The following is a 23,566-nucleotide window of genomic DNA, read 5'->3' on the forward strand; positions in this document are numbered from 1 at the left end:
GTTTTAACTGAACATTATTTCGGTTAAGTAATTCAGGCATAATTCATACATAAACTACTAAATGGTGCAAACAATTAGCAATTTAAATTTCCACAAGTGTTTTGTTTGACTCGCCAATGTCAAACCACAACGCAGGAAAAACACGATAAAATTAGAATTTTAAAATATTGCCAGCATACATACCGCATCATCCCATCAATCACCTAAAAAATAGGCAACCTGCAAAATAAAAATATACCAATAAATGCGGCATGCAAATAGTTTGACAAGTGGCACGCTATTTTCCACGAGTTTCCGGTTTATTCAATTCCATCCTTTATATTCAGACACACAAGTAGCACGTAGGTTTCATAGGTTTCATGACAAAACTACATATTTATATATCATTTGGACGATATGCAGATGAATTTTGAGAATCAGTTGGAAAATGGAGCAATAAAAAAATATCTGGTTTTATTAATGTGTATCAGTTTCTCAATAAAAATAATATTGGGAAAATGCAACGATTAACCTTGACCATAACTGTTTTTATCCTACCCACTTTAATTGGACAGACATCAGCAACATTTGTTACGGAAGAAGTATGCAAAATAATCAATTAAAAATTATCACTAATTATTAAGTAATTACGTATAATTACAGAATTTACACGAGGAAACCAACTTCACGACTTCCATCTCTACTACTGAAGCTACGCTTTACTCTCACAATGAAACCGACCCCGTCTCAATTTACGACATCTTGTCATCAACCACGGAATCCGTCGAAGAAGAAGAACGCCACAAGTTTGTCAGCACTCCGGAAGAAATCATTCTGGAGCACACGGATTTCGTTACCCTTCGTCTCCAACATCTTCTCAACCAAACGACGTCAAACATGACAGAATTGCGAGTACTTCAACAGTTCGAGTTTAACACGAACTTGACGTATTATCGGGAAGGATGGGAACACGCGACGAGAATGTATAACGAGTCAAAAAAATCTCAGATTTTTGCAGCCTTTGCAAATTCATCGGTTATCTTAAACGCTCCTGAAGAGTATCACATCGCCCTTATTGCGTACTCTGGGCCGTACATCTATTCTGACTTTAATGATAAGACGCGAGCCCTCTGTTCCGGTTTGGACATTGACAATTATGAATACAAGAGTTTTTTTAAGCTGTTGGAATTGGCGATAGAGCATTTGGGACCGGAAATTGAACGGTTGACGAGTAATTATTCTACTAGTAGTAATAGGACAAGGTAAGTGCATATCAATTTTATATAAATACGTAAAAAAATGGATTTGCATAATTTCTGTCTAATATTTCACAGCGGCGTTCTGTATCGCGGTGTATCACGCACATTCGCATTGAAACTTGGTCAAAGGCTTGCATTTCAGCATTTTATCTCCACCTCGATGAATCCAAACGTAGCGAACGGATTCTCTTGGGGGAGTGGGGCCACCGTTTTTGAGATTCATGTACAAACAAATAAATAAATTCATACAGAAACTAAGTAGATTCGCAAATTTTTTATGATTTTTTTTACACAGGCTGAGCGAAACCACACCTTCCGAGACGGCGCTTACATCGGGATCCATTCAATTTACTCTGGCGAAGAGGAAGTTCTGCTTTCTCCGCTCCAAATATTTCAAGTGGAAAGCATCCTTTCCGCAAAGGATGAAGAACATGAGAAGGGAATTGTACGAGTCGTGCTACAAACGGTGAGCATCATTCCACCAACGCCTCCCCGACGAGATGAAGATTGCGTCTTTAATCTTGAGAAACTTAAGGCGATGAAGGAATACGGGACAAAATTAAAGCTGGCAGTTTCGATCCTGGGAGCAATTTTATGCACATTTTTACTAGTCGGGGGTATACTTTCGCTCTACATGGTGATCAAGGGGAGAAGATTTTGTCTAAAGAGGAGGACCGATTCCGAACTTCAGTTGACGTGATGATTAATACGGCAATTGTTTTTTTACGCATCACAAAATTATATTTTTCACCATTTATTCAGGTAGACTGGTAGTAGACATATATCATTATATAATTTGTTCTTCTGGTTATTTATCGTTATATGTTATAAAAGGTTATATATATTGTTTTAAAGATTAGTAAATCTTTGGACTTTTCTACGATGCGGGGTTTTCTACAAATATATAATCAGTCATGCACAACCAAAGAAGAGTTACTAATCAATCACAATATTAAACGGCAATTGCGAGTACTGTATAACTAAATTAAATTAAGCTAAGTAAATATATCTCATTATAAGTCCAAGAAATTGTACATACAATCATATTTTTTAAGTGGTGGTGCATTTTAAACTATAAAGTGGAGACAAGTTTTATAGTGTCAGTTATATACCTAAATAGCTCTTTGACTATCATCATTAATACATATATAATTAGATTTCGATTGGTTGAATACATCAGCGTTCTTAAGCTTTTCTTCAGTTCAAAATTAACATTATTATTTTGAAAAAGGTTGTATGTATATAGGAATGACTCGTCAATTTAATATAATTCTATTCTTCTCAAGCACTTCATTAACGTTGTGTGATTGCAAAAGCACATAGTTTTGTTTCTTTTTCTTGAGATAAATATATGTATCTATGTAATGTATGTATATATATATAATGGGCGTACTCACGACAACTTCTTATTTCGCATCGCAACTCATTTAGCAAACTTGCGAAGATCAAAATATTTCTGTCGTGAGGGGATTAGCAAAATATGACTTCGCAAAACTCTCTTATCTCGCAAATCTACTGAAAAACACCTATTTTGGTATTGTTTCCATGGATTTCTGTAATTTCTCTTGCAGAATTACTTTGCGAAATAATTTTGCGAAATAAGGACATGCTCGATTGCTGGGTAAATTTGCGAACAAAAATCCCATGGTTTTCCAGCAAAGTTTTTGCGAAATCTCGCATATCTCGCAAAACTTCGCAAGTTATGTTGCTATGCTCAATTTGCGAGATATGCGAGATATGCGAAGGTTGACGTGAGTACGCTCAATCTGTTATGTAGCACCCTTCATAATATCTAATAACGACAATATTTATGTAATAAGTATCTGCATTCACTGACTTTGTTCATACTTAATTGTTTGGTAACTAAATAGTTAAATTTTTGTATTTCTGAGATACATTCTTTCCTTTGTTCTGCTCTGTGTAACTGGTCAAGAAACAAAATGTCAAACGATTAAATAAGTCCAAACCCTTCGGAACCTTCATTAATTGCGATTCTGAGTGCTTTCTCGAAGCTTTCATAGTTCTCATAATCAGGGAGACACAATTGGGAGAAACATGTGTGGGCAGTGGGTAAATTTCCGAACGTTGGTGCTGGCGTGATTTGAAACAGTGGTGAAAGTTCTCTGAATCCACCTGTATGTGCAAGCAAAAAAATCCGTTATTAAAGATACTCTCAGCGTAATTACAACAGTATCATGACTATACCGGGAGGAAGTTGAGAACACCCAGTCGTAAATTGCAAGAGGCGTGCCTTTTCTTCTTCCGTCATATTGGCAACAGCGGTCCAAAACCAATCAAGAACTTTGCGGAAATCTCCAGTTGCGCCAGAAACGACGTGATGCTCCCGAAGCTCTGTAACGCTATACTCACTTGTTCCGCACATGAGTAACTATAAAATGCATAAAAACTCTGGTAAATATACGTCGCAAATAATATTAGAGCAACGAAAGACCTTACCTCGAGTTCATTCTCATCAAAAATACTGAGCAGTTCATCAGGTACGACTTCGTTGAGACCCTTGAGAAATGCGTCAACCTGAGGCTTTGCTTTCGTAGCAAGTCTATACTGCGCCAAGGCGTTCAAATATTCACGCTTGTTTTCATTTGTTACTATGATTTTGGAACCATCCGGCACGAGATCAACAGTCTGCCATAAAATGAAAGATAATGATTTTAATGAAATTGTCAATTGCTAATATTATTAAGTACAACTACCTTAATCAGTTTCCCCATTGGATCATATTCTTCTTCTGAGAAAGTCAATTCCATCCCATCCACGTCATTTTCCAAAATAAATTTCACTTTCCGAAGGTACAATTCAGGATCTGCAGGAAATATTTACTCTTCATTTAAAAATACTCATAAAATATTTCAAACTTCTAAATTAACTCACCATCTTGTTCAAAATACTTGTAACTGACTCGAAGTCCAATCAGTTGAGCTAAGAATGAACGACTTAATTTGGCTTTGACCATTTGTCGGTAGGCAGATCCTAGGCTGCTTTCGTAAAGACATTTGCCCTATTAAATGAAAATATTAAAATATGAAATTTTACATATTTTTAAAAGAGATGACAACACGTGAACTGACAAACAAGCGAGTGCGAGACGGACTGACAGGTTGACTGGTGGTGGTGGTGGCGGTGTTGTGTTCAACTTGTCTGCTGAGATGAGACATGTTGTGGCATACGGACAAGCAAACGTAGTGAGAGTCCGGGACTGAGACGAGATTTTCGCTCTCGGGAAATTTTTGTTGTAATCAATTGTTTTAAAGTCAATACTTAAAAAACCGTCTACATTTTCAAACCCCACCCCACTACTACACCCTGTGCTGGGTGACAAGAGGTAATTATTTATTTTCAATTCCAATAGTTGGATATTTCTCATTTCTCATTTTTTCTCATTTTTTCGCAACATTTCTCATTCCGTCTCGTTCCGTCTTACTTGCAGATTTGGTATAATGACTTCAAACAGAGATGAGTTGGATGAAGGAGACTTGGGTAAGCTATTATTTTAAGATTAACGAATTTTATTAATTATTTGTAGATTAACCATTTTGTGTTTTGTTTCTAGAGTTGAGTTTCGAATTTCAAGGAAAACGATATTTCACGATCGACGAATATATGGAACAGTGTAGAGGTTAGTGTCTCATTTTTGTTCCAATAGTTGGATATGTATTAACTGCCTACTCGGTATGAAGTAAATTTAGCAATTAAATTTGTCCCAACTTTAGCCCAACGTGTACCCCTCGCCTCCATGACCACTGACTCATCAACTTTAGGCGATAAGGAGAATCGGAGTGACGTCGACGACTGCGTTAAACTAGGTAAACTAATGTGCAGTTTTCCAACAATTGGACAATAATAACTAATTAATAATTTCCCCTCTTCACCATCAGGTCCGGAGCGAGATGTATCGTCGTCATCCCGTGTTGGTGGTCCACTTTGTCTACTTTCTGGGTCCGCAACCTGCTTTGTTCCCTCCGCGATAAAAGCCTCACAGGTTCACCACTAAATTATATTAGATTGTTTCCAACATTTGGAGTTTATTGTCATTGTTTTTCATAAACTTTAACTATTTATGGCAGGAGAACATAGTAGCAGAACTTAGTCATTCTCGACCTTCTCAACGTGCCTCTGCTTCAGCCGTAGAAAAAGTTGATGGCTCACCCGGCCGCGCTGGTCGCCACCATCAGCAGGAGGTGTCGGCGGAAGGTGAGTTTGCTTATCAAATTTCCAATAGTTGGATAATACTGATAAATAATCAATATTAAATTAATGACCAATTGAATGTATGAATAATAGTTCCACCACCGAAAAAGCAAAGTCGACCACTGAGCTATACGGATGACGACGATGATGACGACGACGACCATGACACTTGTCTAGTCAAGAAGACGGAAGATTCCCACCTCAATGCCGATGACGAGACTGAGAAGGAGTGGGAGGAGTGGATTGTGAAGAAGCGCAACGAGGTAAGTATTTGAAATAATTTGAAAGATGAAGCATCAAATTTAATTTATAACTTTTTCAGATTGTTGGATTCTTCGAGAATGACGCTCATATCGAGGATGGAGTAGTTACACGTCTAATTTTGGAGGATGATCCAATTTCTGGAAGAGTTGTTGAAATTAACCCATGCATAGTGGCGGAGCTCCTCCCTCATCACTTTCGTGGCATAAAGTTCATGTATGGAACTTGTTTTGGGGGATTCGAACAACGATATAATTCTGACGTGTTCAGTTCAGACTATCTCGTGGTAAGTAATTTGTAATTTATTATGCACATTTCCAAAAGTTGGACTTGGAAGAAGATTGTTGGTATATTTTACAGGGACCTGGAAGAGAGACACAAGTCGCAGCGTTCGCCCAGGCAGTACTGAAAAACGAGCGGCGACCGGAACTTAGGACAATTCTTATCCTCTGTCCCCTTCTCAAGAGACAAAGGTGGTCAGATGAAATTCAGAAGGTGTTTGAAACTGTCGACCCCGACCAGCGACCTTTACTTCATGACTTGTGGGAGGGAGAAGATATCGAAGAGAAAATAAATTCTTTGAAGCTGTGGACCAGTCAGGGAGGAGTCGGGATTCTGGACTTTGATCTGTTCCAACAATTGGACGACTACTACGTGGACGATGATGACGACGACTCTCGGGAAATTATTAACAATAGCTTCTTCACTCCTGGTCCAGCCATTGTATTTTTGGATTTTGAAAGCATTGATAAAAGATGTGTTAAGAAGAAGTATAAAGGCCTCGTGAAAATCACCACTACCCGACAGATAGTGTTACCGGACTTGGTAAGTTGACAATAAACATTTTCCCCATGTAAATAGTGGTCCAACAATTGGAATTAGTTTTAGTAATTAACTTTTATTTATATATCTTTTCAGTATTCACACGACCCAATCCAACACATCAATCGTGTTATCTTCAGAGATTGGCTGTCAGTTACAACCACCGGATTTTTCAACAATCACTACAACAAGTTTCTGTGGTTGTGTGATTTGGTGGACTATCAGGTCAAGAAAGAAGTCTACTGGGTTAGGAATGGTGGATTTTCTACTAAACAGAATAATGGGACAAATTCGTTCCTTAAATAAGACTTTCCAAATCACTGGAGAAAGGCAATTTCAAATAACACTAAAAATCATGATAGAAATCCAGAAAGGATAGAGAAAAAAATTTTTTGTATCACTGACCGAAGAATGAATACCCCAAATCAATATGTGTTTTACATTCTTGTAATCTCTCCAAAAGTTGGACCCCTTACCCTTCAAAATTTATGCAACCCCAAGTCCGACCTCTCGATATACGTCGGTCAGTGGAATTCGAGAAATGCATGTGGTGAGATCACGTGCCGACCAACTCATTTTTATCAGTCAGACTCCCCAATTTATGTCCTCACTAGTAACCCCAACAACCAGTGCAACGAGGTACTGGCACAGCAGTGCCTAAATCAGTTTGCTGCACACTTTGGCGAAGCTTTTCTTTTGGTAATTTTATATTTTCAATCTGTATTCCAACTGTTGGATTTATTTTATTAATTATCTAAATTTAATCATCCTTCTTCCAACAGTATTATGCGGACGAATGGAATCAGAAGAGTCCAGACAAGCCAAAGTTCATTATGACCTCTCCAGAGGTCCAACACTTGGATGAGGATGGCGTTTTGGAAGAAAAAGCTAGAAAGATGGCACGTGATGGGATTTGGATCTTTTCTGCACTTGAAGATGATGGACAACCACACCCACCACAACACGCCAGATTTGATGACCTCTGCAAAATCCCATTTGGCATCAAAACAAGCTACATTAAATCAAGAGTCATCCCTGGGTTAGGCCAGGGGTCCAATAATTGGAAGAATCCGCCGAATCAAAGTTTGATCAAGGTGCTAAACAAGAACAGGAGCCATTCAAAACACCCTACAGCCGACTTGTACAACCAGACCTATGAAATAGTGGCCAAGCACAATGGCAAATATCAAACTTTAAATAATCTCACAATCCCTGGCACGTATGTGTTCTACATTCTTGTAGTCTCTCCAAAAACTGGACCCCTGACCCTTGAAAATTTATGCAACCCAAATTTTGACATGTTGATCTACGTGGGTCAGTGGAATTCAATACGTGAAAATGGTCAGATCACGTGCAGACCAGACCATTTTTCGGACCCACACTCCCCAGTGTATATCCTCACAAGCGAGCCGAAAAGCCAATGTCACGAGGTTCTCGCACAACAATGCTTAAATCAGTACTCTGCTCACTTTGGAGAGGCTTTTCTTTTGGTAATTTTATATTTCAATCTTTATTCCAACTGTTGGATTTATTTTAATACTACTTATCCTTCTTCCAACAGTGTTACGCGGACGAGTGGAATCAGCTACACCCAGATAAGCCTAAATTCATTCTCAGCTCCCCAGAAGTCCAACATTTGGATGAGAATGGGAAATTAGAGGAACAGGCAAGACAGTTGGCGAGAAATAAAATCTGGATTTTTTCTGAACTACACGAAGATGAACAGCCACACCCACCGCCACACGCCACTTTTGATGACATCTGCAAGATCCCCTTTGGAATCAAGCCTGCTTATATAAAACAAAGAGTCATCCCTGGGTTAGGCCAGGGGTCCAATTGTTGGATAAATTAGACTACATAATGTATTTTTCTTCTTCCTAAGTTACACATGCCTTATGAAACCAGCATAGCAAAAACAAATCACTTTTCATTGCCTCGAATCCCGCTGATAATGATGAAATTGTATTAAGTTTGAATTTTTGTCAATGTATTGTGCAATTAATTTGAATTAGAACAATTTCCAATTGAGAAATTTGTCTCACAATTATTTTCCCAGCCATTTCGTAATGCTTAGCTTTCCACCTTGAATTCGGATTAGGATGAGTAAGTCTCGAATCTCCAAGTTCGGCAAACATTCCAACAGGATTTCCTGCTTCGAACATACGAGCACAGCACTGTTCGAACCACTCGCGACGAAGGCCTCCCCAGTCGATGCCTTGTTCTCCGACGAAACTTATTTCAAAATTTCGGCAAAAATCGTGAGCAGAGAAACTCTTGGTAGCTTTCCAGGTCTAGTTAAATATTGCACAAATTAGTAAGACACATAGCAATGCAATGTTTTTATCTACAAGTTGGAATAAAATAACTTACACTTTCAATAATATTTTCACGCGTAATCTTGAGACACAATTTATCTCTAGGATGCTTGCGATGAAACTCTCGCAGCTCTTTGAAAAAGTGTTCCTGTTTATCTTGAAACGTCTCAGACCCACCTGCAATTTTGTGTTGATTGATTATTATTTACTCAATGCCGCATAAGATTAGTAAATACATTAATCTCCAATCCAAATTACCAATATTCCTAAGAAGAAAGTGTGTAAATGTGGCTACAATTATTTTTGCATCCTTCACCGCGACTTTAATTGTTGGTTGCGACCCATCATCAATGAGAATTGTGGGCAGACCGTGCTGATTATTGGTCATTAAAAATTGGAGCTGCAATTTGTTTTTATTTAGATTATAGATTTTAAAACGTATGTAAAGATAAATATTTTGATTATTTGTATGAATTTGTACCTTTGTATTTGGCGTAAGTCGAAACGTGGCCACTCTAATGGGAAGTACTCTTAAAAAATATTCCTTGATCGTGAGCTGTTTCGAAGTGATGGATAGGTACACTTTTCTAGTCTTAGTCTGAACCTCACTACCAACAGCTAATAATTTTCCTTCGTAATACGCACCACTACTTTTTGCTACAACATTCTTCTGCACTGCGGCAGCCTCGTTAGAATTTAAAACCACAATTTCGAATTTCCCATTCTGCACAGGTTTGTTATCATACCTAAATAATAAATATGTTCAATTAATCCGTTGGAAATGTAGAAATTCAAGTATATTTAGAATACCTGAGCATCCCTCTGAAAACACCTTGATCTGGAAATTTAATCTGCAAAGAAATCCTTCCAGGTTCCGTCTCTGATGAAGCAGAAGAGGATGCTGACCCTCTACAGAGTAAAATTGGGGATGGAATATCCGTTTTGGATGTGGCCGTCGTGGTCACAGTGCCAGTTGTGGAGGAATATCCGGAATCATGACTGAATTGGACGGAACAGTTTTGATAATCTTGGCTTTCCATGTTGTCATCAATCTAATAAAGTAATTTTCACATGTATATTTACATACTTGCACACCTAGATTATAGAAATAAGAAGTAAATATCGTTATATGTACCTGTTCTGCACCAAATCGGAACAGATCCAAACAAAAATCTTGAACTCTGCACAAATTTCCATATCCATCTCTAGGTTCGACGATTAATTTGTGCACTTGACCCGTTACGCACACCACGGTGGAAGTTTGTTTAAGAAATAGCGTTTTGTGCGGGTCGATGGCGGAAGGGAGGAACGTTTTCGTAAATGGCGACCCTTTGACGTGACTATTTTCCACCATGATATGAATCCCATACTGACCAGATTGTCGCACAGAAAACTTTACCACGACAAGGTTGGCATCCAAAGGATCCTTGCCTCCAAATTCTGTAACGACTGCAACCTTTTGCGAATCCTTCTTGACTTCAATGAGCACATTGTCTCTATCGCAGATCGGGTATGGTCTTCCGCCTCGTTGATAAAACTGAAAACAAAAGTTTGTAAAAAATCTTACATTTCATATAAATGCAAAATGTGGGTGACATTTGACATTCGTTGGAAATCCGCCTGGAATCAAATCCACTTTGAGTATTATCAAACTTTTATGTACACGAAAAAGTTATCCACTTCAAGTTTGAAAATGCCAATAAAAACCTTGGAAAGTTTTATGGATTCAATTTTCCCATGTAATAACGCATGAACCTCTGAGACCACTACTGAATATTCATAAATGTATCTTTCTTCTACTCAAGGAACTACAGGGCCAGTTGGCAATTTCGTATGTATCACATTCACCAACGTTGAACTAACTCTCTTGATCATGAAGAATCTACAAATCTCGTCTTGTTAACCCACGTAACAGTGCAATGCATTAATTTCCCCATGGTCTCATTTTTCCCAACAACTTTTTTTTCTCATCACAAACAACAGAATGAATTTGTACAGCAAGAAAAACTAACTTACCCGAATACTGAAACTGACAGTTTGACCAACTTGGATTGGATCTGCCCAATCGAACTGGACTTTGCAGTTATTTGCCAGATTAAATTTTCCAGAAACGTACTGCAATATTGCTTGTTTTGCATCCACCACTTGCGGAAAGTACGAGGCTACGGCTCCAAATCCACTGACGCTTAAAGTAACCAACAACATGGTCCCTGCACGGTTTCAAAATCAATTTTATATTAACATTCTATCCAAGTTTCAACAGGAACAACAACAAACAGCAAGACCCACAAACTGTCAAATAATTCACTATATATAGTCTACTAAAACAAACCTTGAGTCAAGATTGGCTAGGGTGTAAAGACCCGAAAACTTGCAAGATTTGCATGAATGATCAAACTTTCAAAGTCTTAAAAACAACAAAAATTGCTCAAAGTCTCAAATCAGGACACAAGTGAGGAATGATGTTAATCTGTCATTAAGGAAAAATTACTAATTTTTCTATCATAACTTTTTTCTTATTAATGACGTTTTGGTTAATTTCGATAACAAGTCTAACTACAGCAAGAGTCTGGTAGTTAAAAGTTCGCTGGGGGCTTGAAACCTGCAATATGTACGTATGTACATATAACTCAATAGATATTTTGTATGGTATTATTATAGTGTCAACCCTCCCAACTCTTCCGGGTAAACATGGACATTAATAAAATTTTACTACTAATGACTAACTACGCGAGGTTGTTAAGCTTGATTCAGATTCACTGGATGGGTGGTGATAAGACATCCTCAGATTTCATTTTTTGGTAAACAAATCAACTCTATAAACTGTAATAATCTCAAATTCAATAAACTGTCAACGAAACTCAATCCTCTGAGGACACGACATGCATAGTGTCAAACAATAATTATCTCTCTTGCTCCTGCTGCGTCAAAAATATGGATATATCATTGAGACCACTCTCAACGCAATTCAACAGAATTTATATACACAGGAAGATAAACAAAGGGCACACACGAGTTGAGATACTAGGAATTCTGTGTTTGTGTTGTTAATAATCATCATCGTCATAATCGTTAACAAAACAGAATGTGCATATGTGCATATGTGGCTGCAAAATTCCGATAAGAAAGTGGTCTCAAATATCCATATCATTTTTATGTAAGTATATATGCATTATTGTCCCATTTGATTAGTCACAGTCTGCATTAAACAACTTGCAACATGTTTGGGCAATGCATAAATAAATCATACACAATTCCACGCCATGCACAATTAATGTCCTTTCCAAAACTTACCCCACGTGTTCCAAATGGATTGTTGGTCTAAAGTTAGGATGCGATTCCACAACCTGGATTTTAAACTTTCCAATCCTGCGAGACCAGATGGCAAAGAAATTCGGGCAACATTCCACCTGTAAATTATACATTATTATAAGATCGTTTAGTGTCACGGTTCATTCAGTAGATAAATTAACTTAATGTCAAGATTTAAACCATTAAACGCACATGGGTACAATCTTCTCGCCGATGGATTCCTCTAGCCGGACGACGTCCTCGAACCAGTACGCGTCTTCTATGGAGTTTACCCCGAGACTGTTAAATCTATAAAAGAGAAGACCTCGTTACGCATATGCTTTCACCAACCAGTGATAAATATGTAAAACTTACTTTGCTGCATATTCCAGCAAGCCGTGGTCATCCAGCCAGAGCCTCAGAATCAATCTCTGTCTCAAAATGTGGGCAGCCCGTTTAAGTCTCTCTTTATCCTTCTGAGGCAAATTGAGATTTACGAGAGACAACTCTTCCGCAGTGGGTGATTGTACTATTTGAGATGTATCTTCTTCCTCTACCCTCGTCGTGGAAGAGGATGAGTCCTGTGGTTGGTCTTCTCCTTCCTCCACGTCGCGAACTGCTTGTCCAGCAGTGGGTTCAGATAATTGCAACTTTAGCCCAAACTCATGGGTTAAATGGTTCAGTTGGACAATGGACACTAACGTCACCACACCTGCAATTTGCAAAAACAAATGCAATCATTAGCGAACGAACCAAAAACAACAGGAAAAATGTACTTTGGTTCGGGAAAGTATTACACCGTCTTAAACGCCTCACTCCACTCGACTAAAACTCATTCACGTAAAATATGGGCTATAACAAACATGCAATAAATAGGGATATTATACGCATTGCATGTTCTTCTCCATACTCCTGACAACAAAAAACACATTTTCTTTGTGTTCCTCCACGACTCTCACATAAAACAATAATCCTCTCCAAAACTACTTTTGTTACTCACTTATTAAATGACTGACCAAAAAGTTACAACGCAAATCTCTCCTCAATTTTTTTCAGTCCAATGTATTCATGTACGTACAATTGCGTCCTCCTCCCGTATTATGAACAAATATAATTGTTCTCATTCAATGAACCGAACAAACCACCCAACAAAACAACACGAGCAAGTAATTTACACTTGCTTAATAAGAGTCAATCTCAATGATGATGATGATGATGGTGTTTTAACCAGCAGAACAACACAACTAATGCATATTTCACACGGCCAAGGAGAAGGAGAACAGATTGGTGTAAACAGATGAAAAAAAAGTAATAATTAATGTTAAGGCCAATGCTACTACTGTAAGTAATATGTCGAATATGTGGCTCCTCTTTCTTAGAAGAAGACACCTAATTCAGCTATATACAAACATGTAATAATAACCATGCAGTCAGGGCACACAGGGAAGTTCTTCTCTCTGTGTGCAATCTTAATTACGTGCATGTAAGTAGTAAATATGTATGTATGCAATGGATCCAAGTAATAAAGTAGTGCCAGGCCAGCATCATTATAAGTAATGAATGGGATGGATGCGATTATGTATACGGGCAAGAAAAAGAGAGGACAAACTGCTGTGTACGTGTACTAATATGTGTACTGTGCCGTATTGCGATTCGCAAATTCGCATTTGCAAATAAATAAACTCTGTGCAAAAGTTATCAGGCAGTTAGTAACCTTCCTTCCTTTACAACTCTTCCAGTAGTCTATCAGTTGATGAGCCAACTATTTATTTAATAAATGTCATGTCCTGGCTGCATATGCGAATCGTCTCGTACATATTTTCGCTTTTTCAGCACAACTATTTGAATAGAAAGAAGAATCAGATGCAATGCAACCAAACCACGGAAAATGAAGAGTAAGTAGGTAATTATCAATATCATTTTTTTAAGCTAAGTAATATAATTTAGTGTGACTGGGTCCGTGTGGATGATGAACTTAACATGCAATTCATGCATGAAATTAGGTATACATACATTTGTCTTAAATATGTTTTTAATGGGGGGATGACGTAATAACTTTTTTGCAAAGTTTTTGTTAAGTGGACGCCACGGACACCAACCAAGCAAACTAGTTGAATCCCATTTCAGGTGGAATGGAAATGGATAAAATGAGCCCACGTGAGGTAGGTAGTGGAAGGAAACGCAGCGAAATGGAAATGAGCATCACGAATTCACGACCGGATGGTGAATCGTATGTAAGTAAAAAGTATCTAGAGAGAACAAGAAATGGACTCGAGATTTCGTGCTTGGTTTAATGCTCGCAAAACAACATGCTCGGATTTTTGGATGAATTGCTACTCGAGTATGTTTACTACTCGACTATGTTTACACAGTCTGCTTAACTCGAAAACATTTTCAAGTTGGTTTTTCTCCCTTTCTTTCTTTCTTCTGCTGTTCCCTGCGTCATTTTGAATTTTGAGGATAACTAAATACGAAAGTTTAGAGGTAGAATAATAATACTTAATAACTGTGTTTGTTTGTTTGCGATCGATGAAGGGATGCCCGGGTTTTACGGCTTTTCAGAGTAATGAAACACGGTTTATTAAATGAATGGATCCGCCTCTTTAACCTTTATGGTATCGCGGTCATAATTGAAAGGGTCAGCTCAAGGGCATGCTCTCCTAAGTGGCTAAACACTTAAAATAGGATTAGAATCCAAGTAAAAGAGAGAACAAACCATGTGTCCCGACAGGTCGGACCCCTATCATTACTTGGTCGGATACACTCTCGCCCTCCCTTCGTCGTCAACTTTGCCAAAAGTCGTCCCACATTGGAATTGGTTGGTCTTGGTCGTCGGAGACGTCGTTCTCGTTTTGGCAGACGAGGAAGCTGCTGAACAAGAGTGGAAATGGGGAGGCAGTAATATTAGCAGTTTAATGTATTTAGTCCTCTTTCTCTCTCTCTCGACGAGAGTCACTTTCCCAGAGTTGGTTCGTGGTTGGCTTAAACTACTTGCATCACTTTCACTTTACATAATGAGATTTCCATCATCAATGACTGAGTGCTGGTTTCTCTGTCTGTCCAAGCACCACCACCACCACCACTAAATTGGCGAATTTTCCTGATAACGTCACAGTACATTTTCCCTTGATGATAATACTAACCGAGAGACAAATATATGATATTTTCTCTTATTTCATGTCCAATTTTAACCAACCATCACCGTCGCTTACTTACTTACTTATGTACGTTTCAACAACTATTATACGTAGCAAAATGAACACGGAACTCACAAACTGTTCATCTGAATAAATATGTAATAAAAAATCACTTCTTTTCAAGTCGATTACTCCACCAGCACCACCACCACAACAAAGAGTATTATTATCCGTTACGCAAGAAACAAAATATTGTCCTGTTGTTGTACAATTTCAAGTATTATTAATTGGTTGCGTCCAAAATCCCGATCAAATTTATGTACTTATCTTCCCAAAGAATTTCACCACCACCGACACAACGATCGGGATGAAACGCATAAATTAATTAAGTATACACATATATTCATGGCAGCAGCAGATCATGTACAACAAAATTTAATTACAATTGCAGATTTGATATATCTGCATCTGTCTCATGTGTATCTATCAAGTTTTTAGTGGTATATCGAGATGAAGACCCATAACTAACTAGGAAAATATGGGGCAACATACATACATACACATTGTTCAATTAAACCCTTGTTCGTTCGTGTCACACCTCTACACTTACTAAGTAAAACATATTAAAAATGCATTACCCAGCCGCCCTGCTCGCTAGTATTTAGTCGATTAACGATGAGTGACAAAAATTACAGGAGGAATGAAAATGATACACATGGTATTTGAACATTAACTCGCTGCGTGTCGTATAATACCCATTAATTTTTATTATATTATGGAAATGAAATTGCGAAGGTGAGTGAGACCGAGTAACAAGTAAGTAACCTGGAGAGGGGAGAGAATAATAATGAGTTAAAATATTAAAGACACTGCACCACCAAACCCGAGGCGACTAAATAACTCGTCGTACATACATTGTCACAATTCATTTTCCAATCAATGAAGAATCAATAAATGAACCAGAGAAAGCGAGAAGTATAAAATATGGCACCTGAGAACTGAACAGAACTGCTGAACCTGAACCGAGCCCTACTTTCTCTCCATCGACATGGGACGTTACCTGGTAAAAAACCGACTGTAAATCAATGCCATGACATGGAAGACTACATTTACTGGCCGAGTGGGTCTGGCTGTATTAGATGTGTGCAATATAATTATTTTCACTCGGTGAAAAAAAAGCTGGCCAAAACTATATGTATCTCGATCACGATACGATACTGGATTGGATCGCGTGGTCCGGTCTGGTCCAGAGTCCACCACCAGCAAGCAAGGTTGACTACCTACGTAAATATCGATATTGGTTAATCTAATGGAAGGAAAAAGTGGGCCTAATTTTTGTTGGTGGGCGATGAAGATTTAATATAAGAACGACCCAAGAGTACTGTACTTACTAAGTAAGTAAATTGATAATGACAATTAGAGTTATCAAACCATGGCATGGATCATAAAATCGTGGAGAAAGTAAAATACAGAATCTCTCCCAGGAAAAAAATGCTCTTAATTAATTCCAGTCCCGAAGATCAAACAAGTAAAAGTAGTCTTAATCTCCTCGTCTTTCTCAATTTCAATAAAAGTGGTCTCAGTTTCACCTCAAAAGACGAGTTTAATTCGAGTGGACAAGAGAAATTAAGTGGAAGGACACGGAGAGACCAAGGAGAGACAGGAATAATAAGAAAGTGGTCGTGGCCGTGGTCGAGTGTGTATTTTATCTTGCTCTACTTTACTTTCCCCTTGCCCCGTGAAAGGTTTGAGAGCATTACATTTCGTGCCTTTCTTGTAATTTAGACTTTAATTTGATTTCAGGCCAACACATTACATTTTGCTCATCTGATCCTCCATGAAGTAAGCTAATCTGTGTCCTTGTCGGGTTCTACATGGTATGTACATACATAAATTCAATTTCATCTCTTACGTAGCATCCTACCACCACCACCACCTTTTATTATTATTCTGCGCCCAAAAATCTCTAACGATTTATCACCGTATCCTTAATTCTCCAGTTCTAGATGAATGAGACAGATGCAGATATTTATCATGATCAAGGCACATTTTTTTACGTCATTGGGAAGACTTTCACTCTGTCTCTGTATATGAAAATGAGACACAATTCTCTTAGTGGGTGGTTTGGTTACTCGGTCTTTGGACGTGTCACATGTAGTCGTCGTACTTTTTGATATCACTTTTACTTAATGTGAGAAGAGAAGACAATGATAATAAGAGAGCCGAGTTCTTGGCACTTGCTTGGACTTGTAGGATAATATCCTTGAAATCTATACTATCACCACCACCACCACCCACCACTTTTTCGTCATCTATATATCTTTTTAGTCCAAAAATTGTATACGTGTCACAAAAAATCATGTCTCGCCCTTACTCCATTGATCAAAGAGTATCTTTCAACACGCACCACCACCACAAAAGTCACCCATGCAATAAAAATAGGCAAAATTGCTCGTCGTTTCTTTATCTAGGATAATTCGGCAGCTTCGAATTTGGCAATAATAAATAGTGACCGATGGTAAAGAAACATATTTCATTATTTCTCTAGTCTAATTTTAACCCCACAAGAATGGGACGACCCTTTTCATACTACACTCAGATATTATTAGTTTACGTCATCGTACCACGAGAACGAACACTTTTATGTTTTCACTTGTTTCTTTAGTTTATTACGCAACGGGACGATTCTACAAACAACCTGGTTTTACGAGTGGTCACGTGCCTGACTCAATCCGTCCACTTATTAGTAATATGTATGCAAAAATGCAAAACACTCGTCTTCCACTTTCACTAAAAAACTTGAAGTTTCACTGCGTAAAATTAGGGATGGACAGGCAGGGCAACAATAAATGACGTATCTGCACATCGATTACACCACGATTTTTACACTCATGCAAGAATAAACTACCAAGTAAATTATGTAGCAGCCAGTGCAGCAGAGGCAGTGGTACATTCTACATGAAGAGGTTGAACGTGGTGAAAGTGCGAGTGTGGTGGTGGGCCCTTAACCATCGTCGGAAGCAGAAGTCGTACTGCGGGCTTTCTCTCGAAACTTTCTCACCTCTACCCAAGCACTGCTGCTGCTACTGCTCATCTCTTCTCTCGACTTTCTCTCGATCCGAAGACTTTCACTCAAAACTAGGAGCAGGAAACTTGCTGTGAGAAGAAATAATGCCAGCCAGAGGAAAGCAAAGGGAAACTTATGACCCAATAGCTACGTACTCGTTCTCCATCACACTTTTACCCAACAGAACCCACACTTTCCCCATCCATCCATCCTCTTCTAACAGTAAATGAACTCCAGCCAGCGATTACCCTTGAAATGTAGGTAGGTAGGTGGGTGGGACGGTGGGTATGTAGGCAGCAGCGACCTAGTCCTGCAAATGATATGATACTAATCATCCAGGACACATGGGTGGAATGAAATGGAATAAAAAATCTACATCAGCAACACACGGTGAATATAATTTGAATTGCGAATACATACACCTACAGAAGGACAACAGGGTATTTATTCTGGCTGCTGCATCCAATCCACTGCTGCCCACAATACGCCCAGCGCATCGAGAAGTCGGCTGAAATGCAATCAACCCGATACATACATGCATTTTTAATCCTGTTTCTTCTATGTACGATCAAGGATGAGAGAAAGTCCTAGCCAAATAGTAGAATTTGGAAAATCCTATAATATTAGTTTCACTTTCTCCTCTCTGCTTTCTTTCTTGATAAATAAAAACACATAAAAATCACATCAATGATTCCGCAGCAATTCAACAACATTTATATTGCAACGAATTCTAGTAGCTATTTCCGAGAGAGAGAGAGGAAGGGTAGTACGTACATATGTACGTAGGGGATTTCTCCCATTTCTCCGCAATGCTCACCCTACCACCACCACCAGCACCATCATGATCGAATATTGCATTGAGAAAGTTGAACGAAGTCACGGGACCCGAAAAGAGAAAGCAGGCAGAGAAACTGGTAGCGAAGCCAGTGATGTTTAGCTTATCAGAGGAATGGGTAATCGAAGTAGGTTTTCCTTTACTTACATGGTCTTTATACATTTGTTCCTTGTCTTACAATATGTCCCCTGCCTTTTTTCTTCTTCTTCTGGGGAGATTTTGAATGAAATGAATTCATCCAAAAGAAACGCAAGGCCATCAGACATACATAATATTCACTTACACACCACATCCCCCCTCGACACTACTCGACATACATACGAATGTATGGATACAGAAGACTGCATACAATAATATTGTCCCCTCCAGGGAAAAGGAGAGAGAAGATCTATTTTCATTCCAAACTATAAAGACCCTTGGATGTATGTGAAAGTAGAGAAAAAAGAATCAAAAGAGGCAGAGAGAGATGAATAAGACTAAAAAAGCGGAGAAAGTCGTTAGGATCTCACCTCACTCACCTTCTTTCCTTCTATCTCATAATATTGGATGGGTGGAGGAGGTTTACTGTGGCTTAAAAAGAGTGGAAATTTTGGTCTAGTTTTGGTGGCAATGGGACAGGAGAAAGTAAGTAAGGGAGGAAAAAGAAGAAGAGTGAGCAGAATTTTGTGAAGGAGAAATCGATGGGGAAAATTGGGTCTCCTTTCTCTCCTCCCTTGTGTTACTAAACGCATGCAGCTAGATATACTATTCCCATCTTTTTAGGAGGACAGAATGTGTCCCCTTCAAATTAGCCTGCCTACATATTTACCTTACAAGTTTTCCTCCTTGCACGGCATGTGTTTCATGTTTACAAAGGACTCTCTCTCTCTGCTGATTATTGATTTAATAAAATTCATAATCTTTTACAAATCAGCTTTTCACTAGAGTTGAACAAAGTCATCCCAACTTTGCTAAATCCTTTCCTAAGTAAAAGTATCGATATCATATTACCCAGTTCAATTTGTTACTTTACTTTTTCTTATTCTTGGTGGTAGGAGAGAAGTAGTAAAACTTGGAGAAAGTGGAGAGAGAGAGGGACGGAATCGTAAAGTAGACTTGACCTTGATTTGATCCTCCGCCTATACTTTTTAGGTAAATACATAAGTCGCCGTCTTACGTTTCTTCTTGGAGAAGCAATCTTATTATGTGATGTATCAAACAGTCAACTTTTCATCCCATTCTAAATAATATTATGTATCTGGAAGGAAAAAGTTTGGCTAACAAGAAGAAGATGTTTTTAAAAAGTTTTCTTTTTTATCAACCTACGTACATTATTATTTTTATGATGATTATTATTCTCTAGTAGAGAGAGAATCTCTGCCTACTTATAGATAAATTTGGTAGGCAAGAAGATTGACGATGAGCCATGTTTGTCAATCCTTTCATGTACATTTTAATTTCTTTGACTTTGATCCGTCTTTGGTTCGAGTAATGTTGATTTTTAAGGTGCTCGTTTACAGTAACGAAGGCAAAACACGAAATAATAATGCGAGTAGAGCAACCAATTCGTGCGATCATTTTGCATCAAAGTAAAGAAGAAAGTTAGAGGGAAAGTAGAAGGTCATACTTATTAGTTTTTGTCAAACTTTGGTGGAGCGAGATGATGATGATCAAAATAACCTATAATTTGGCAACTCTGTTATTTTGAATAGAATATAAATATGAAATGAGAGTTGTTATTAAATTCTTAAATCAAATCTAGTAATTATGGACTGGAATGGGGTATACATGCATCTGAAACTAGATAAATTGCTTACCCAAAGATTTAAGTTGGTCTCCGCAAGCTTCAATCAGATCATTTTCTTCCAGCCAGATCTTTGTTTCCGGCGTGAAATCCTTTTTGGCAAGGTCCTTTTCATCGGGAGAAATGAAACTGGCCACGAAATGGAAGGCGTACACAGAAACTGTGCTTATCACGAGTGCGACTACGACCCATTTGATGCTTAACCACACCCCAACCAAGTCTGTCAGGAGGGGGGAAGACGAGTTAACGGAGGGGGACGATAAGAGGGATGGGGATGACTGGACGTGGGTGAGATGATGTCGATGACCAGTCCGTCGTGGAGATCGGGATGGCGAAAAAGTCGACATGGTTATGGAGATGACGACATTTGGTTAATGATTTAATTAATGGTGAAGACTTCCTCTTGGCACTTTTAGTTAGTTTCGACGAGAGAAAGTTACTTTTGGATTACATCTTGATTTTTATTTCTTATCATGAAGCACCGTTGTTACTTTTTTGGAAGAACAGGTGTAATACTTTGAATTTCAGTTCAATTCAAACCAGTTTGATAATACATAAACATGGAATTGATGTAAATACTGACTGTAGGAAGTTTAGATACTTAATTATTGCGTATAAGGCATATACGTATACTTCGCCTTTCTTGATCACACTAATTAATTGTAATTAGAAGCACGCTCAGTTTTGGAGAAACAATTAGTTAATTGCTATCGATTTTAAAGTAAATTCATGGAAGAGAAGAGAAACTCTCTGAAAAAATAAAGTTTAAAATGTTGAGATTTATTGTTGAGATTCGGAGTCAAAATATTTTGGCAGCGCGAGGATATGGGGCAGTTGGACAGATGATGTGATACCAAACTATTCTGTATTCGCAATTTGTGTTTTTGCAAATTGATTGCCAATTTTGCCTGGTTTTTATAAAAAAAGACAAAATTAAGTATATACTGACTGACTCTAATTAAATGAGTTTATCCTATATTCTTGGGTTATTAAAAAAGTTTACCAAACATTATTGTCCTATTTCTGCAAAAATATCCAATTTCGAAACTAACAAAAGCCGGCTCATCACATTTTCGACGTTTTTTGGCCTAAATTTGCTGCAGAACCTTACAAAAATGAGTTCCACTGGGGTCGGGGTCGAGGGAGGTTTAGGAAAGATGAAGTTTATCGGTATTGATTCATGAATAAAATTGCATGTTTATGCAGATAATTTGGTATGCATATAACATTTCATATTTGAATTCGCATAACTATTTATAAATTGAATTGTTCCTTACATATAAGACATTGGAGCTAACCTTACCGACGATATGTACTCTGGAATGTACAACGGGAGCAAAAAACATGAGCCAGACATAGATAAAGTGTTATCAAGAGCTTGGAATGTGGGACTGGAAAAGATTTTCATAACTGCTGGAAATCTTTCTGATGTCAGAAATTCATTGAAATTGGCAAACACTAATGGTTAGTTTGATCAACTAAGGATATAAGACATACATGATTATTCAAAACGCATTAATTAACTACATTTATGCCAGATCGTCTCTATACAACTGTCGGCGTCCATCCTACACGTTGCTCTGAATTCGACACGGAATTTCCAACCCCATCAGAGTATATTCAAAATCTGAAGCAAGAATTTGATTCGAATATAGATAAAATTGTGGCCTTGGGCGAATTCGGCCTGGATTATGAACGGACGAAATTTTGTGACGTGGAAACTCAGAAAAAGTACGTATGCAGGAATTTTTCATTTCCGGTGGAATCTTCCCTTTGTGGAGATGAGTTTTGATGAAAAGCTGATTGATTTTTTTTCTTGCTGCAGGTACTTCCGTCTCCAACTAGAACAACTCGGTCCTTATACTAATCTTCCCTTGTTTCTCCATTGCCGAGCAGCAGCGACTGATTTGCATGAAATCCTTTCTCAAAATTTGTCTTCGTTTCCTCGAGGGGGTGTGGTTCACTCGTTTGACGGAAGTGAAGAGGAAATGAAAAACTTTGTTCAGCTCGGACTGCATATTGGCCTTAATGGATGGTACATAGATCTTTAGAAAATTTAGTATTATAAAATACTTAAGTACTCTGAATGATTAATTCTTCGTTTTTTATTAGTTCTTTGAAAACAGAAGAAAACTGCAAAGTAGTTAAAGAAATTCCAGTGGAACGCATACTTTTTGAGACTGATGCCCCATGGTGTGGGATTAGACCATCTCATTTGTAAGGAGAACATTTAATTTGAACGTCTCATCATTTTACGGCAAATATTTTTTCATTTCCTATTTTTTTAAGCTCTTCAAGCTTTGTCAAAACCAAGTTTCCAGCAGTTAAAAAGAACTATGATGAAAATATGATGTACAAGACTAGAAATGAACCACATACAATTTTGTAAGTCAAATTAATTAAATAATTTATTTAAACATAAATTAATGATAATGTATAACCGATTACATGAAATTTCAGAAACATATTAGAAATAGTGGCTCATATAAAAGGAGACATGGACCCTGCAGATTTGGCGAGTAAAGTTTACGAAAATACACTAAAATTATTTTCTTAAAACTTCATTTTTTGAAATAAAACAACATGACTAATTTTCTATTGTTAAAAA

At 37.9% G+C, this 23,566-nt stretch overlaps 3 protein-coding genes across 7 annotated transcripts; 2 read left to right on the forward strand and 1 right to left on the reverse strand.

Moving 5' to 3' along the window:
• The first annotated feature begins 90 nt into the window (after positions 1-90).
• Positions 91-2,165, forward strand: LOC118434238. Its single transcript, XM_035847177.1, has 4 exons — positions 91-581; positions 643-1,241; positions 1,314-1,461; positions 1,534-2,165. The coding sequence occupies exons 1-4, from the start codon at positions 498-500 to the stop codon at positions 1,936-1,938; spliced, it is 1,236 nt and encodes a 411-aa protein (XP_035703070.1). The 5' UTR covers positions 91-497; the 3' UTR covers positions 1,939-2,165.
• On the reverse strand, positions 1,980-21,746 carry LOC110843342 (apoptosis-resistant E3 ubiquitin protein ligase 1). 4 transcript variants are annotated; one of them, XR_004833849.1, is made up of 17 exons: positions 20,972-21,746; positions 12,512-12,848; positions 12,350-12,445; positions 12,140-12,255; positions 10,862-11,055; positions 9,981-10,382; positions 9,656-9,897; positions 9,327-9,591; positions 9,104-9,245; positions 8,901-9,022; positions 8,573-8,821; positions 4,131-4,257; positions 3,953-4,062; positions 3,696-3,884; positions 3,444-3,627; positions 3,076-3,371; positions 1,980-2,595 (listed from the first exon to the last, which is right to left on the reverse strand). XR_004833849.1 is itself a non-coding variant. In XM_022089302.2 (16 exons), the coding sequence occupies exons 1-16, from the start codon at positions 21,303-21,305 to the stop codon at positions 3,190-3,192; spliced, it is 3,291 nt and encodes a 1,096-aa protein (XP_021944994.1). In that variant the 5' UTR covers positions 21,306-21,746; the 3' UTR covers positions 2,947-3,189. The 4 variants fall into 4 exon arrangements, 2 of the variants coding, with proteins under 2 accessions (XP_021944994.1, XP_021944995.1); XR_002547397.2 differs by having other exon boundaries at positions 3,019-3,371; XM_022089302.2 differs by lacking the exon at positions 1,980-2,595 and having other exon boundaries at positions 2,947-3,371.
• Positions 21,747-21,764: 18 nt separating this feature from the next.
• LOC110844125 (putative deoxyribonuclease TATDN1) lies at positions 21,765-23,566 on the forward strand. 2 transcript variants are annotated; one of them, XM_022090255.2, is made up of 7 exons: positions 21,765-22,172; positions 22,243-22,422; positions 22,497-22,689; positions 22,784-22,993; positions 23,071-23,175; positions 23,248-23,343; positions 23,419-23,566. In XM_022090255.2, exons 2-7 carry the CDS (start codon positions 22,269-22,271, stop codon positions 23,513-23,515), a joined length of 855 nt encoding a protein of 284 aa, XP_021945947.1. In that variant the 5' UTR covers positions 21,765-22,172; positions 22,243-22,268; the 3' UTR covers positions 23,516-23,566. The 2 variants fall into 2 exon arrangements, with proteins under 2 accessions (XP_021945947.1, XP_021945946.1); XM_022090254.2 differs by having other exon boundaries at positions 21,765-22,128.

This window comes from Folsomia candida, unplaced genomic scaffold, assembly GCF_002217175.1.
Source record: "Folsomia candida strain VU population unplaced genomic scaffold, ASM221717v1 Fcan01_Sc002, whole genome shotgun sequence".
NCBI lineage: Eukaryota > Metazoa > Arthropoda > Collembola > Entomobryomorpha > Isotomidae > Folsomia > Folsomia candida.